Source organism: Canis lupus, chromosome 7 (genome assembly GCF_048164855.1).
Source record: "Canis lupus baileyi chromosome 7, mCanLup2.hap1, whole genome shotgun sequence".
Classification (NCBI taxonomy): Eukaryota; Metazoa; Chordata; class Mammalia; order Carnivora; family Canidae; genus Canis; species Canis lupus.
The window spans coordinates 28,370,945-28,384,415 of NC_132844.1; the positions used below are offsets into that span (position 1 = coordinate 28,370,945).

The window sequence follows — 13,471 nt, forward strand, 5'->3', positions numbered from 1 at the left end:
ATATCAAAATCAAAGGCAATAAAAACAAAAATAAAGTGGGACACTACATCAACTAAAAAGCTTCTACACGGTAAAGAAAACCATCAACTGTCAACAATATTTGCATATGTCTTACCGAAGGGCTAGTATCCAAAATCTATAAAGAATTTATCAAACACAACACCAAAAAAACAAATAATCCAGTCAAGAAATGGGCAGAAGACATAAACAGACATTTCTCCAAAGAGGACATGCAAATGCCCAAAAGACACATGAAAAAATGCTAAACATTACTCAGTATCAGGGAAATAGAAATCAAAACCACAATGAGATACTATGTCACACTGGTCAGAATGGCTATAATTAACAACCCAGGAAACAATAGATATTGGCGAGGATGTGGAGAAAGGGGAACCTTCTTACACTCTTGGTAAGAATTAAACTGGTGCAGCTACTCTGGAACATTATGGAGGTTTCTCAAAAAGTTAAAAATAGAGCTACCCTACAATCCAGCAATTGCACTACTAGGTATTTATTCAAAGGATACAAACATAGAGATTCAAAGGAGCCCATGCATCCTCATGTTTATAGCAGCAATGTCCACAACAACCAAAATACGGAAAAAGCCCAGATGTCCATTGACAAATAACACACGCGCGCGCACACACACACACACACACACACATACATGATGGGATATTACTTAGCCAACAAAAAGAAAGAAATCTAGCCATTTGCAACAACATGGATGGAACTAGAGGGTATTATCCTAAGCGAAATAAGTCAGAGAAAGACAAATATCCCATGATTTCACTCATGTGGAATTTAAAAAACGAAACATGAACATAGGAGAAGGGAAGGAAAATAAAATAAGATGGAAATAGATAGGGAGGCAAACCATAAGAGACTCTTACCAAACAAACTGAGGGTGGCTGGAGGGGAGGTGGGTGGGGGGATGGGTATTTAGATGATAGGCATTAAGGAAGGCACTTGATGCAATAAGCACTGGGTATTATAGACAACTGATGAATCACTATATTCTACCCCTGAAAACTAATACAATATATGTTAACTAAACTGAATTTAAATAAAAATTTTTTTTGAAAAGTAAATTATCAACAAAAAGGAAGCCTACTGAAAAGGAGAAATTATTTGCAAATCTTATATGTAATCAAGAGTTAATATCCAAAATATATTTTAAAAAACTCATACAACTCAACAGCAAAAACACAATCTCATTAAAAAATAGATTAAAAATCTAAAAACAAAATTTGAAGGACTCAGACATTTTTCCAAAGAGAACACACAGATAGCCAACAAGTACATGAAAAGGGGCTCAACATCACTAACCATCAGGGAAATGTAAATCAAAACCACAATGAGCTATCACCTTAAACCTGTGAGAATGAAGTAACAAGTGCTTCTTCTGAGAAGAAATAACAAGTGCTAGCAAAGATGCAGAGAAAAGGGTACCCTTGTGCACCATTGAAGGGACTGTAAATTGGTGCAGCCACTATGGAAAACAGCATGGAAGTTTCTCAAAAAATTAAAAATAGAAGTACATGTGATCCAGTATTCCACTTGTGGGTATTTATCTAGAGAAAATAAAAACATTAATTTGAAAAGATATATGTACCCCGACCATGTTCACTGCAGCATTATTTATAATAGCCAAGATATGAGAACAATTTAAGTGTCCATTGTTAATTGAATGAATAAATAAGATATGGCATATATTATATATATACATATATATATATACACACACACACACAAAATGGTATGCTACTCAGCTATTTTAAAAAATAAGAAGGACTTGCCATTTGTGATAACATGGATGGATCTTGAGGATATTATGCTAAGTGAAACAAGTAAGGCACAGAAAGACAAATACTATATGATGCCACTTATATGTGGAATCTAAAAAACAAAACAAAACAAAACAAAAAACCCAAGCTCATAATACAGAAAACAGACTGGAGGTTGTCAGAGTAGAAGTGGTAGGGTGGGCAAAAAATGTGAAGAGTGTGAAAAGGTATAAACTCCCAGCTATTAAATAAATAAATCATGGAGACATAATATACTGTAGGGTGACTATAGCTAATAATACAGTAACAAATATTTGGAAAGTTTCTAAGAAAGTAGATCTTAAAAGAGCTCACAACAAGAAAAAAAGTTTTTGTGACTGTTCAGTGACAGATGTTAACTAGACTTAATTTCATAAAGTCTATAAATATGGAATCATTATGTTATATACTAGGAACTAGCATAATATTATATGTCAATCATACTTCAATTTGAAAAAAGGAGGAAAACAGATACAATGTTCTTTTTCAACTTCTTACAGGGAGATACAAGAGAACCTTTGGCTCATCCCAAAATGGCCTTCCAAAATCTGGTACAACTGCATCACTGATACAATTTCATGAACACAGAACTCAAAATAGTAGCACAGCATACCTGTATCTTTCTTTGGAATAAGTGAATTGTGATTCTCCAGGGGGTGACCAAGTCGTTTCCAAGAAGTATTCTCTTTTTTCTTTAGGACAATCTCTATTTTTCCCACATTCTCAATAACTCGCACTAAAAAGAAGATAAGTTCCATTTGTATTCAATTAAAGTAAATCTAATACATTTTAAAATCAATCTCAAACAATACAAATGTTGTGATCTGATACGAATAACAGGGACCATTAGTAAGTTAAGACTTTGTATATATATACATCAAAATTGTTTATGCCTTAAATGATTTTAAATCCAGCTTATTTTATGATTCAAATTAACTTCTTTCAAACTACTTTATCAAAGGCCAAATTAATACGTATTGCTAGTTTTCATTCAAGCTTAAATACAGCCATGGCAAGTAATTCACACATAGCTTAAAAAAAAAAAAGAAGGGGGTTGACATATACAAATTATCACTGAGTGGACCTATAAAAGCAAATTTAATTTATAGTCTTAACATTTCTTAATTGGGACCTGATGGGTTCTTATGAATAATTCAGTAGCTCAATACTGAGCCAACTAAACAAAGAAAAAGCCTCATGAATCAATAAAGTACATATGAATCTTAATTTAAAACCTTTTAGGATATCTTAAGTTTTTACTAAGTTCAGAATATACAGGTATAGTAATAAAATACAGACTTTCCTATACTGGTTATATTTTATGAGTTGAATATTCTTTTGAAGACCTAAAAATGTATTTTAGTTTATCTTTAGAAATAATATGTTCTTCCTCAAGGTAAATACATAATTCAGCAGCAATTTAACAATACCTTTTTAAAATAGATTAGTCAAATACATTCATTTCAATGAGCATTTATTTGAAGCCTAACAAATATAGAAACATGGTCCTTGATTTTAATTGATAGAATTTACAGAGCTTGCTATGGTATATAGGAAAGAGAAGGCACAGTACCGGCATAAGGTATTCTGACAGTACTTTAAAATAAGATATGATATATATTTTCTTAAAGTATATACATTTACACATGTGTGCACATATCTCTATCTATATTATGAAATATTATTCAGCCTAAAAAAAAAAATCCTTCCACTTCCAACAACATGGATGACACTGAAGACACTACACTAAATGAAATAGGCCACACAGAAGACAAATACTGCATGGTATCACTTATATGTAGAATCTTTAAAGAAAGAAAAGTCATATACTCATTAAAAAGAGAGTAGAATGGTGGTTGCTGGGGTTGGGGTTAGGGGATGGGGAGATGATAAAAGGGTATAGAATTTCAGTTAAGGTCTGAGGATCTAATATATAACTATGGTGACTACAGTTGATACTATTGTATAATTACAGTATGCTAAGACAGTGGAACTTAAGTGTTCTCATACACAAAAAAGTAAATATGTGAGGTGATGGATGTGTTAACTCAATTGTGGGAATCTTTATACAATGTATACATCTATCAAACCATCATGCAATTAAATATATTACAATCTCATCAATTACACATCAATAGAGCTAAAAACAAACGACAAAAAAAGAAAGAAACCACCATTCTATGAATCTTCTATTATTAAACAGCTTTGTGAATTCCACACTATATTTGTATATGCAGAAATATTCATTATTTAATATCCTGTCAACATCACACATTTAAATATATACACCTAAGAAAAATTTGTCTGATCTAGTATATTTCTACATGTTGCATGTCAGGAGGAGGACAGAACTAAAGAAGGAAGGGAAAAAGGAAAGAATACAAGAATTTTCTTCTAAGGAAATAAAAAGCAAAGGGTAAAAGAATTAAAGGAATAAGGAGGAAAAAAAAAAACCCGGGAAACCAGTGGGAGAACATATTTATAAAAATTATGTGTATTTGTTTATATAGAAAATGTCACCTTTGTTTTGCAATATAAAAGTATACATAAGAAAAATAAGACAAATGCTTATTTTCTCTTTCCCTCTGTCTCTCTCTTCCTATGTATTTATATATACATGTGTATGTATACACACAATTATTTTTGGTAGCTTACCAGAAAAATCTTCTTGAATTTCATGGCTTAGCCCTAGGAAATAAAATATGCTTAGTTAATAGCCCTAGGAAATAAAAATATGTTTAGTTAAAATACAACTTCAATTCATACAGTCTTTGAATACCATGTAAGATCATCTAAACAAGTTCTTAAACATACGATTTCAAATCTCTCAGGATAAGTAAAACATATTCTGATAGCCAAAAGAAAGAAATTGTACACAACCAAAATCTCCAATTATTTAAATACAGATAAAGTTTTTCAACTTTTCAATTTCTCTCCCTATTAAAGAGCAAATACTCAATTGCCCACAAGAGGGTAACCCACACTAGTCTAAACCTACAAACCACAAAGCGAGCAGGGTTGGTAAGGATACAATACCTGAAGTGCTTATTCTCTAATGTGTGCACAAGTACAGATGTACATACAGACCAGGCTTGGGGCTCAGTTCTTCCTTTCTTATGGTTCTCTAAGGTTGAATATTCATTCAGTTATTGAAATAAAATTATTGAGTATCTATGTGTTACTTTCTAGGCATTATGGATACAACAGTTAATGAAAGAAAAAACATTGCCCTTATGGAAATTGCATTCCAGAAGTGGAAGATGTAAGAAATGTTTTTATAGACAGCCATTCTAAGCCACTTCATGGTTATCTGGAATTTACAATTCTGCATTATTTTAGTTCTTCCAATCCAGTATCAGCATCTACGAGTCATATCTTTAACTGTGGAATTTTTGTTTCTTTTGTATTGGGTGTTACATATTGTTAGGTACAATATGAACAAAATCAGTAATAAAGTATTTGAAAAATAATAAATGGTGACACAGAGGTTTGACTTAAAAAATCATGCAGTGCTAATGAGTAACCTATACTTTTCTAGATATCTGAGTGTTTGGTTAAAACTCTCCCCTAAAGGCAATATATATTAGTATTTTATTTTAAGATTTATTTATTTATTTATTTATTTATTTATTTATTTGAGAGAGAGAGTGAGTATAAGCTGAGAGAGACAGAGGGAGAGGGAGAAGCAGACTCCCCACTGACCAGGGAGTCAGATCCCAGGACACTAAGATCATGACCTGAGCTGAAAGCAGACACTTAACCGACTGAGCCACCCAGGAGCCCCTATGCATTAGATCTTATGTGAAGAAAAAACAGGACAGGTTATTACTTCTAGAAGAAAAGTTTAAGGTTTCAGTTTGATTGATCTACTGAATGGAGAATATAGGAAAGAAAAAATACTGAAAACTCTGATCAAATTGAAGACAAAAAGTACTTCATCGATACAATAAAGCAGTGAATAGAATCCTGAGTCAGCTGATGTCCAGGGAATCAGTCTGTTTTGCAAAAGTAAATGATATGTTCTTAATATAAGAATGCCTGCTTAAAACACAATTTTCTTGTTATTGTTTTTATTGGTTTCATCTCTAACTTCTAACCAGAATAATATTACTTTCATTAGAGAAGAAAAGGGTGAAATTCTAGAGTAGTTTGGGTGAAAAGTAGATTAAGAATCTGGTAGACCTTACAGTTCATGCTGCTTTGGTGTAGCCTCTGACTTCTCACGACAGAACTGGCAAAAAAAACCCAGGCCAATGGAACTACCACTTAGTGATGGCTGCTCAGTAGGAGCATGTGGCAAGCCTCCAGAGATCTGTTTGTAGGTGTCAAGTAAAAGACACTTAACAAAGCCAAGGCAACAAATTATTTCATATTATTGATTTCAACTGCATTCAATTCTTTCAACTTGGGAAAGGTGAAGTCATGCTGCCTTTTGCGAGCACTATCATTAAGCATAAGGAAAAAAACGAAAAAAGATCATCAAAAATGACAAACCAAAATAATATCAGATAAAATATTATAGCTACCTAGACTGTAGACCAAGTTATTGCCAAACTTAAAAGAAACTGGAGTTATTTCCATTAATAAAGAGTAAAGTACTTACCAATATGTATAATGTATGAATAATCCTTGATAATTGTTTCTGCTCTAAAGGAATCATCTTGATGATCAACTATTACTGAATCTAAATTAATATCCTTAAACAGAAGGCAAAAAGAGAAAGATTAAAAAGTAAAATTTTCCCCAAATTTCTACAACTATACTTTTAAGATAATCAATGGATGTTCACATGGTACTTCTGTATAGTACCCACAAGATAAATAAAGGTTACTCCTGTTAAAGCACATACTGCAATTTTAATTATACATTTGTCTCTGCTTAATATCTACCTCACCCACTCATCTCTAAGCTCTAAATGTATGGGACTGTCTAGAATATTGCTTGGTATCTAGTAGGTGCTCAATAAATATTTGTTGAATAAATAATTTGGAAAAAATTTAGAATCAGACCAGCAGTCAAGATATGTTCATTCATTTTAATCTTTCTACTATTACACGATGCTGGACAAATTACACAACCTCTGACTTCAGCTTATAAGAAAAATTCACTAACAAATGTTTAGATATCTCTAATTTCTACAGAGCATCAGTGTAAGTTATTTTGGTACCTATCATTTATACCATATTGACCACATTATTCCACATAGCAATCTTCCCCCTTCCCTGTCATTCATCCTCTGTGCCTAACTGATATTACCAAAGGGAGTAGACCCCAACCTCCCTAGCTGTTCCCTCTTGGTTTTGGACTGTGTGATGAGGAAGCGTAACGAGAGGGAGTGCAAGTGGTTCAAGCAGTGCCTCTAGCCCTCTGGACTGTATCAGGCAGAGAGTCTGCTCATATCATGCTGCCACAGTCAGTGGAGCTTTCTTACTACAGAAGTGGCATACAGTCTCAGAAATTCCTAGCTGCCAGAACTTGTCTTTAAATCACATGATGCAAAAAAAAAAAAAAAAATTTTCACATGATGCCTCAAATGTGGGAACCTTGCCAATTGCTGAAAGATGTATTTGGAGATGTTGCAAATTGCCTGTTATTTATCTGATCTCCCAGACAGACTATAAGCCCCATAAAAGCCAAGTATTTACCTATCTGGCTCATCATTAGGTCCCTGAATTTTCAAATAATGTTGCAAATAAAGTAGAAATTCAAGATACTTAATAAATTATCTCCTTAATTTTAGTTTCATGAGGGCATTTGAATCCCATTAGTGGTTTAAGCTTACTAAGTCACAGTGATCCATCCAGTCTCTACGGTCTCTCAAATCCCAATTTATGCATAGGAAATTAGTTCTTCCAATAAGGTTAACTGGGATTCTCACTTTTGTTATCCATGCTTAAAATACACACACAAAGTATATAAAATATTTCCTAGTTTAGCTTTTTTAAAGAGGCTATAGCATGGTTGTTAAGAGTATACACTCTGCAGTCAGCCTGTCTGGGTTCAAAATGCTAGATCTGCCACTTACTGTGTGACGCTGGGTAATTACTTAATCTTTCTGTTTTTCTCACCTATAAAACAGAGATAGCAAAAGGATCTACCCCACGAGTTTCTGTGAGTAAATAAGTTAGTAAAAGAAGAGTGCTTAGAATATAGCTAACATTATCGAGCATTTACTTTTTTTCTGATTTTACAGTTTACCTTCTGTTTAGTATATATGACAAGGGTGACTAAAGAGTCTGTCTGGAACCAGTCATAGCTGTAAAATATTAAAATAATGAATAATTACATCAGCAACCATGTACTAACATATATTAAATCATTAAATATAGGATTTAAAAATATATATGGTTTAAAATATATAATATGACAACATAAGTATATAATTTTAAATATATAGCTTAAAGTCTACAGTAAAAATATATTTCTCTAGGTAAACTTTTTTTCTAAATAATGGGGGGGTTACCATTATATAAGTGATAATTATTTCCGATTTTAAAATGCCTATACTAAAATGTATTCCAACTTGGATTAATACAAACAATACCCTTGACAAGATATTTTTAGAAAGGTTACAAATTCTACCAAAATCTTTTATAAGAGCAATAATATGGCATATTTTCTTAAGAAGCATGACAAAATCTATGTGCTTATTACCTTCACTTCTTCCTGTCACAAATGTTATTATTCAACATAGTAATTCATCAAGGTCTTTTAATGGTTCAACAGTAAAACCTAAGGTAAAACTAAGTCTTCTGTTCTGTAATAGCTGTTCATCAAACTGATATTGTTTTTGCACTTATTACATACATTAGGACACCCAAAGGTAAATCCTGAAGGTTTCCTTATGCTATTTTTTTTTAAAGATTTTATTTATTTATTCATGAGAGACGGAGAGAGAGAGAGGCAGAGACATAGGCAGAGGAGAAGCAGGCTCCATGCAGGGAGCCCGACGTGGGACTCTATTCCTGGTCTCCAGGATCATGCCCTGGGCCGAAGGCAGTGCTAAACCACTGAGCCACCCGGGCTGCCCTTTCCTTATGCTATTAAATTAACACTGTACATGAAATATTTTAATAAATTTAAAACATGTAGTAGGATGCTGCTGTTATATTACAGACTAGCAGTGGAGAGAAAGGTAGAAAAAGAAAAAAAATCACAAAGAGTACTTATTAACTCTGAAGACATTTGAAATGTTAACATTAACAAAAATACAAATGGATCAAATAATTTACTAAGACAGTGGCTATGCAATGCATTTTGAAGAACTTCCACTAAAAACTGATAAACAAAAAACACAAAAACAGAATATAGCAGTTGGTATGGTCATATGATGGAAAGCACACAAAAAATTCTTTTGCAGAATATTTAATGACATAGGAAACTGCTCATAGAATACACTGCAATGCCAGAATTATCAAAATAGAATAATATGGAAATAGGTGTTATATGAATCAAACTGGATGGAATAAACCAAATATTAAGTATATACCTAAAGCTGATAGATTACAACTGATTTTATGGCTTGTTTTGTATTTCACTGTATTTTTCAAGTTTTCTATCAGGAATGGATACTTTGTAATCAGAAAAAATATTTTTGAATAGTTTTTTAAAGCCAAAAATATTTTTGAAGGTTTGTTAAGTTTTAATTTTTTAAACACAAAGATTTAAACACAGAAGTCTTTAAATTGGATCAAACTTCAAATATACTAAAAATTCACATTGATAGAATAGCTCATTCTCCTATAATACCTGATAAATGGGACACTATAGTTTTTGTGTCAAAGAAGCATCATTAATATAGTAAGCAATAACTCAAAGTCAGAGCTATTTATTCTTTTTAATGTGTATTTTGGTAAAGAACTGATTAAGCTTTTAAAAAGTAAAACAAGAATGCATACCTTGGAGAACCAGGACCTTCTTTGGTAAGTGTATCTGTCACTTGGGTCTTGGGAAGCATGCCTTCACAAAGAAAAACAAAACAGCTATAGTTCTTCTAGATAGCATTTATCTTTTTTCTTTTTAGTAAACTTATTAAAATATCATAAAAGGACATACATAGATCAGATGTACTACATAATGAATTTTCATAAAGTAAAATATACTCTTGTAATCAGCACTCTTCTTATCCCCTCTTCCATTCACCACCCTCCCCCTAGGGTAACCATTATTCTACTTTTAATATCATTAGTTTTTGCCTGTATTTGGCTTTTATAGAAATGTAATCATAAGATATGTTTTCTTTTGGTCTGGCTTTTTTTTCATCCTGTATTACAGGCATTATGTCAAATAAGCATGATTGATAGTAAGCAATAAATCAAATCTGGGTTTTTGAGATTTTACCCATGCTGTTGAATCCAACAATAGTCTGTTCCTTTTTATTACTAAATATTACTATATTGTATAAATATACAAGAATTTATACATTTTTCTATTGATGGACATATGGGTTGTTTCCAGTTGCTATTAGACATTAATGGCACTGTTATAAATATTCTTGTTCTATGTACATGTGCATTCTTAAAGAATGTATATCCACATTTCTGGTAAGTTATTAGGGTGCGTGTATGTTCAATTTTGGTAGAAGGTGCTAAACACTTTTCCAAAATGGTTATACCAGTTTACTTTTTCCCAAAAGTGTCTGAGAGTTCCAGTTGCTCCACAACCTCACCAACAGGTGGTGTTCTGTATTTTTCCATCTGGGTCATCGTTGTGGACATGCATCAACATAGCATTTTAAAAGCCCACTAAAACTGGTTTTCAAATGAAAACTCAGACGTGGAAGAATTCTGGAGATTCTGTAAGCATTAAGTATTTCCCTCCCACAACAGGAGTGCATTGTTTGTATCTATAAAGTTTAGCTTGGAAAAAAGGAGGACTGTTGCTAAAAGACTTGAAAATCACTGTATCAATTATATTTCTATTCCTCAAACTGCAGGAAAACAAATTTTAGGAGTAGTCTCTGTTAAGTCTTAGAATTCTCACAATAGAAGTCACGTAATTAAAAAAGTCAGAGAGGGGAGGAACCTTTAGGATAGACAGGCTATTTTAGAGGTTTTCAGGATTCTTTCTGGCTGAGAAACTTCTGTTCAAAGCCAATTTAAGTGCAAGCACAGGATATCGAATAGCCATATTTTGGGGGTGAGGCTGATCATGAGCCCTGAGCTAGGGCCTTACTCAGTTTCCATCTCTCCCTATGTAACTTTACAGAACACAATTAGCTTTCAGATAAACAAAGGAAGTCTCAGAGATGTGATATAACAAAGCCAAAGTTATGAACTAACTAATGGTGAACCTAAAGAAGAATGCTTTACCAGAAAACTAAAAGTATAACAACAGGACTATAATAATTAAAATGTATTTTTGTCTAAAGTGACAAAAAATGAGAAAAGATAACCTTATTATATTATTTGAAAATCACTGGAAAGATATTTTACTAAGAGATTAATGTCATTTTGCTTTTGGAGGCCTTATAGATATATAAATAAAAAACAAATATATCACAACCTAACAATATGGATAAGAAAAAGCTATCAACAGGATTCACAGATTGTTAGTCAATTTTGATCTTATTAGGATCTGATTAGGACCAAGAAATCTGGATTTCAGGTGTTAGCACTGTGATGTTATAAAAACCACCATTTTTGTCTCCTCGAATCCAAACTAGTAAAGAAATCTGCCCCGCAATCTCATGAGAGAGCAGATGAAATAATTTCCACGTACTCAAAAAAAACTATACGGTATCATACAAATATAACTTTTTAAAACAGAATAATGTAATAGGCTGTGAAATGTGTCTCAATTTCAACATTTAGCAAGCAAAACAAAACAAAACATCTTATATATACTTCTAGAAAAGTTGAATCTATAGCAAATGTAGGTGGAATAAAATAATTAATTAAAGGTAGGTGGACTAAATGAACATTCTCCTCCCCCAAAAGTGCTGCTTGATGACTGATGTTAACTAGAAGGGATCAGGTCTCTAGTGGAATACCATAGTAGTTTATCTCATTCAGGATTTAAAATAGCTATTTGAATAATGACATTGCAGGCAGACATCACATCTGCAAATACACAGACTTACCACATAAACTTAAATTAGCCAAATATTAGAAGCAGGTAATAAATATAAATATACAATCTTATAGAATCCAAGATCATAATAGGTTACTATGCTGGCCAGATTACTGAAGAATAATCCATTCTTAAGATTAAGACTACCTTGAACTGAGGTAGTAGTTAAATGTAGTAGATTCAGAAGTGGGCAGTAAGAAAGTAAAGGTTCTAGAAGCCATCTGTGGTGGGAATGGTAATGTCCAGTCCATAAGTAATGAGTCTTTAAGTGAAGCTTGTATGCCTATCTCAAAAGAGTCAATCATCATGTGAAACCTAAGATCAGTCCTTCATTGAATGTAGTGCTAAGCTATCAGACAAAAAGCTTCTGGTATTAAATCATAAACTGCAATAAGTCAGTCTGTAATATAAACTATTTTCTCAAGTTAAAAAAGAAGAGGTAATCTGGCAATCTAGTTTGTAGCTGAATTTCTATAAAATTTTTTTGCAAATATGGAGAAAAAACCCATTTCTAAACATATCTTAATAAGATAGTTCAGAATAGCCCCCAGTGTTTCCTAAGAGTCAATACTGACCACTACATCATACTTATTTTGTTTTTTTTTGGAGTGGGAGCTAGGTAGGGGGTGATGGACATTGGCAGCCGTAATTCTGAGTCATACCAGATGGCTGAGCCAGAGTTGCTGAGCCTGGAAAAGCAGCTTAACAGGCTACTCAGCATCTGTGTGCAAACACCAGCATTGAGCTCCATGCCTGAGGATATGACTTGTTCAATCTTTACTTCTGTGAGTAGAATAACATCACTACAAATATTCAGGCCGCAGGCAGATGAACATATGTTCAGGGATGTTAGAGGAGGGATTACTTACTATAAGAGTTATGGCTAGAATAAGGAATCAATAAAGTTCTGCCAAATCCTCTAAATTTAGGCAAGTAAAGGCATCTTTGGATAAAAAAAAAAAATCTCAATGCTACCCCAAGTAACTCTGTAAAGCAATTTTGTATGGCAATGTAACTTTTGCGAATATGATCCATTTTTTACCATAAACATATATGACTTACCATTTAAGACTTTCTTTTCTTCATGATAGTCTGTATGGTAATTTTGAAAAAAAAGAAAAAAAAAAAAAGAGCCACGTAACTATACTATAACATCAAAGAGAGTATCAGTTAATATTATATTTGAAGATAACAGCCCTTTTTTGGAAGGGTTTTCTTTAAAGGTCTGAGTAGAAAAGGCTAATAAATAGATGGCCTATGTTTGAAATAAGAAAATTTCATCTCTGAAAATTACCAGACTATTTCTTCTCCTAGTATTCATCTCCCATTTCACTGATCTTTTTTTCTACTTCTTTGAACATCTTTCCCCTAATATCTTGGTTAATTTCTTTAGAAAGCATACAAAAACCCAAGTTTTGTCCAGGTTATCATATTCTAAAGTAGTCAAAAGTATCCATTATATGTAAGACATACATGTTAACAATCTAAAGAAAGACACCTTATTATCTATCTTAATCTATGTCAGTAAAATAATTATCGTTGCTCCAAATTTAAATGGCAAAATAATTAAAATA

The 13,471-nt window shown here is 32.6% G+C and overlaps 1 protein-coding gene across 2 annotated transcripts in view; it reads right to left on the reverse strand.

Moving 5' to 3' along the window:
• The window catches only part of CYB5R4 (cytochrome b5 reductase 4), a 76,929-nt gene that overhangs the window by 30,669 nt on the left and 32,789 nt on the right, over positions 1 to 13,471 (reverse strand). For both annotated transcript variants that reach the window (XM_072832199.1, XM_072832200.1), the window contains exons 5-10: positions 12,960 to 12,989; positions 9,725 to 9,785; positions 8,025 to 8,082; positions 6,430 to 6,523; positions 4,482 to 4,514; positions 2,440 to 2,562 (exon numbers count right to left, since the gene is read on the reverse strand). In XM_072832199.1, coding sequence (XP_072688300.1) covers positions 2,440 to 2,562; positions 4,482 to 4,514; positions 6,430 to 6,523; positions 8,025 to 8,082; positions 9,725 to 9,785; positions 12,960 to 12,989 — 399 coding nt within the window. The remainder of the gene's footprint in view (positions 1 to 2,439; positions 2,563 to 4,481; positions 4,515 to 6,429; positions 6,524 to 8,024; positions 8,083 to 9,724; positions 9,786 to 12,959; positions 12,990 to 13,471) is intronic.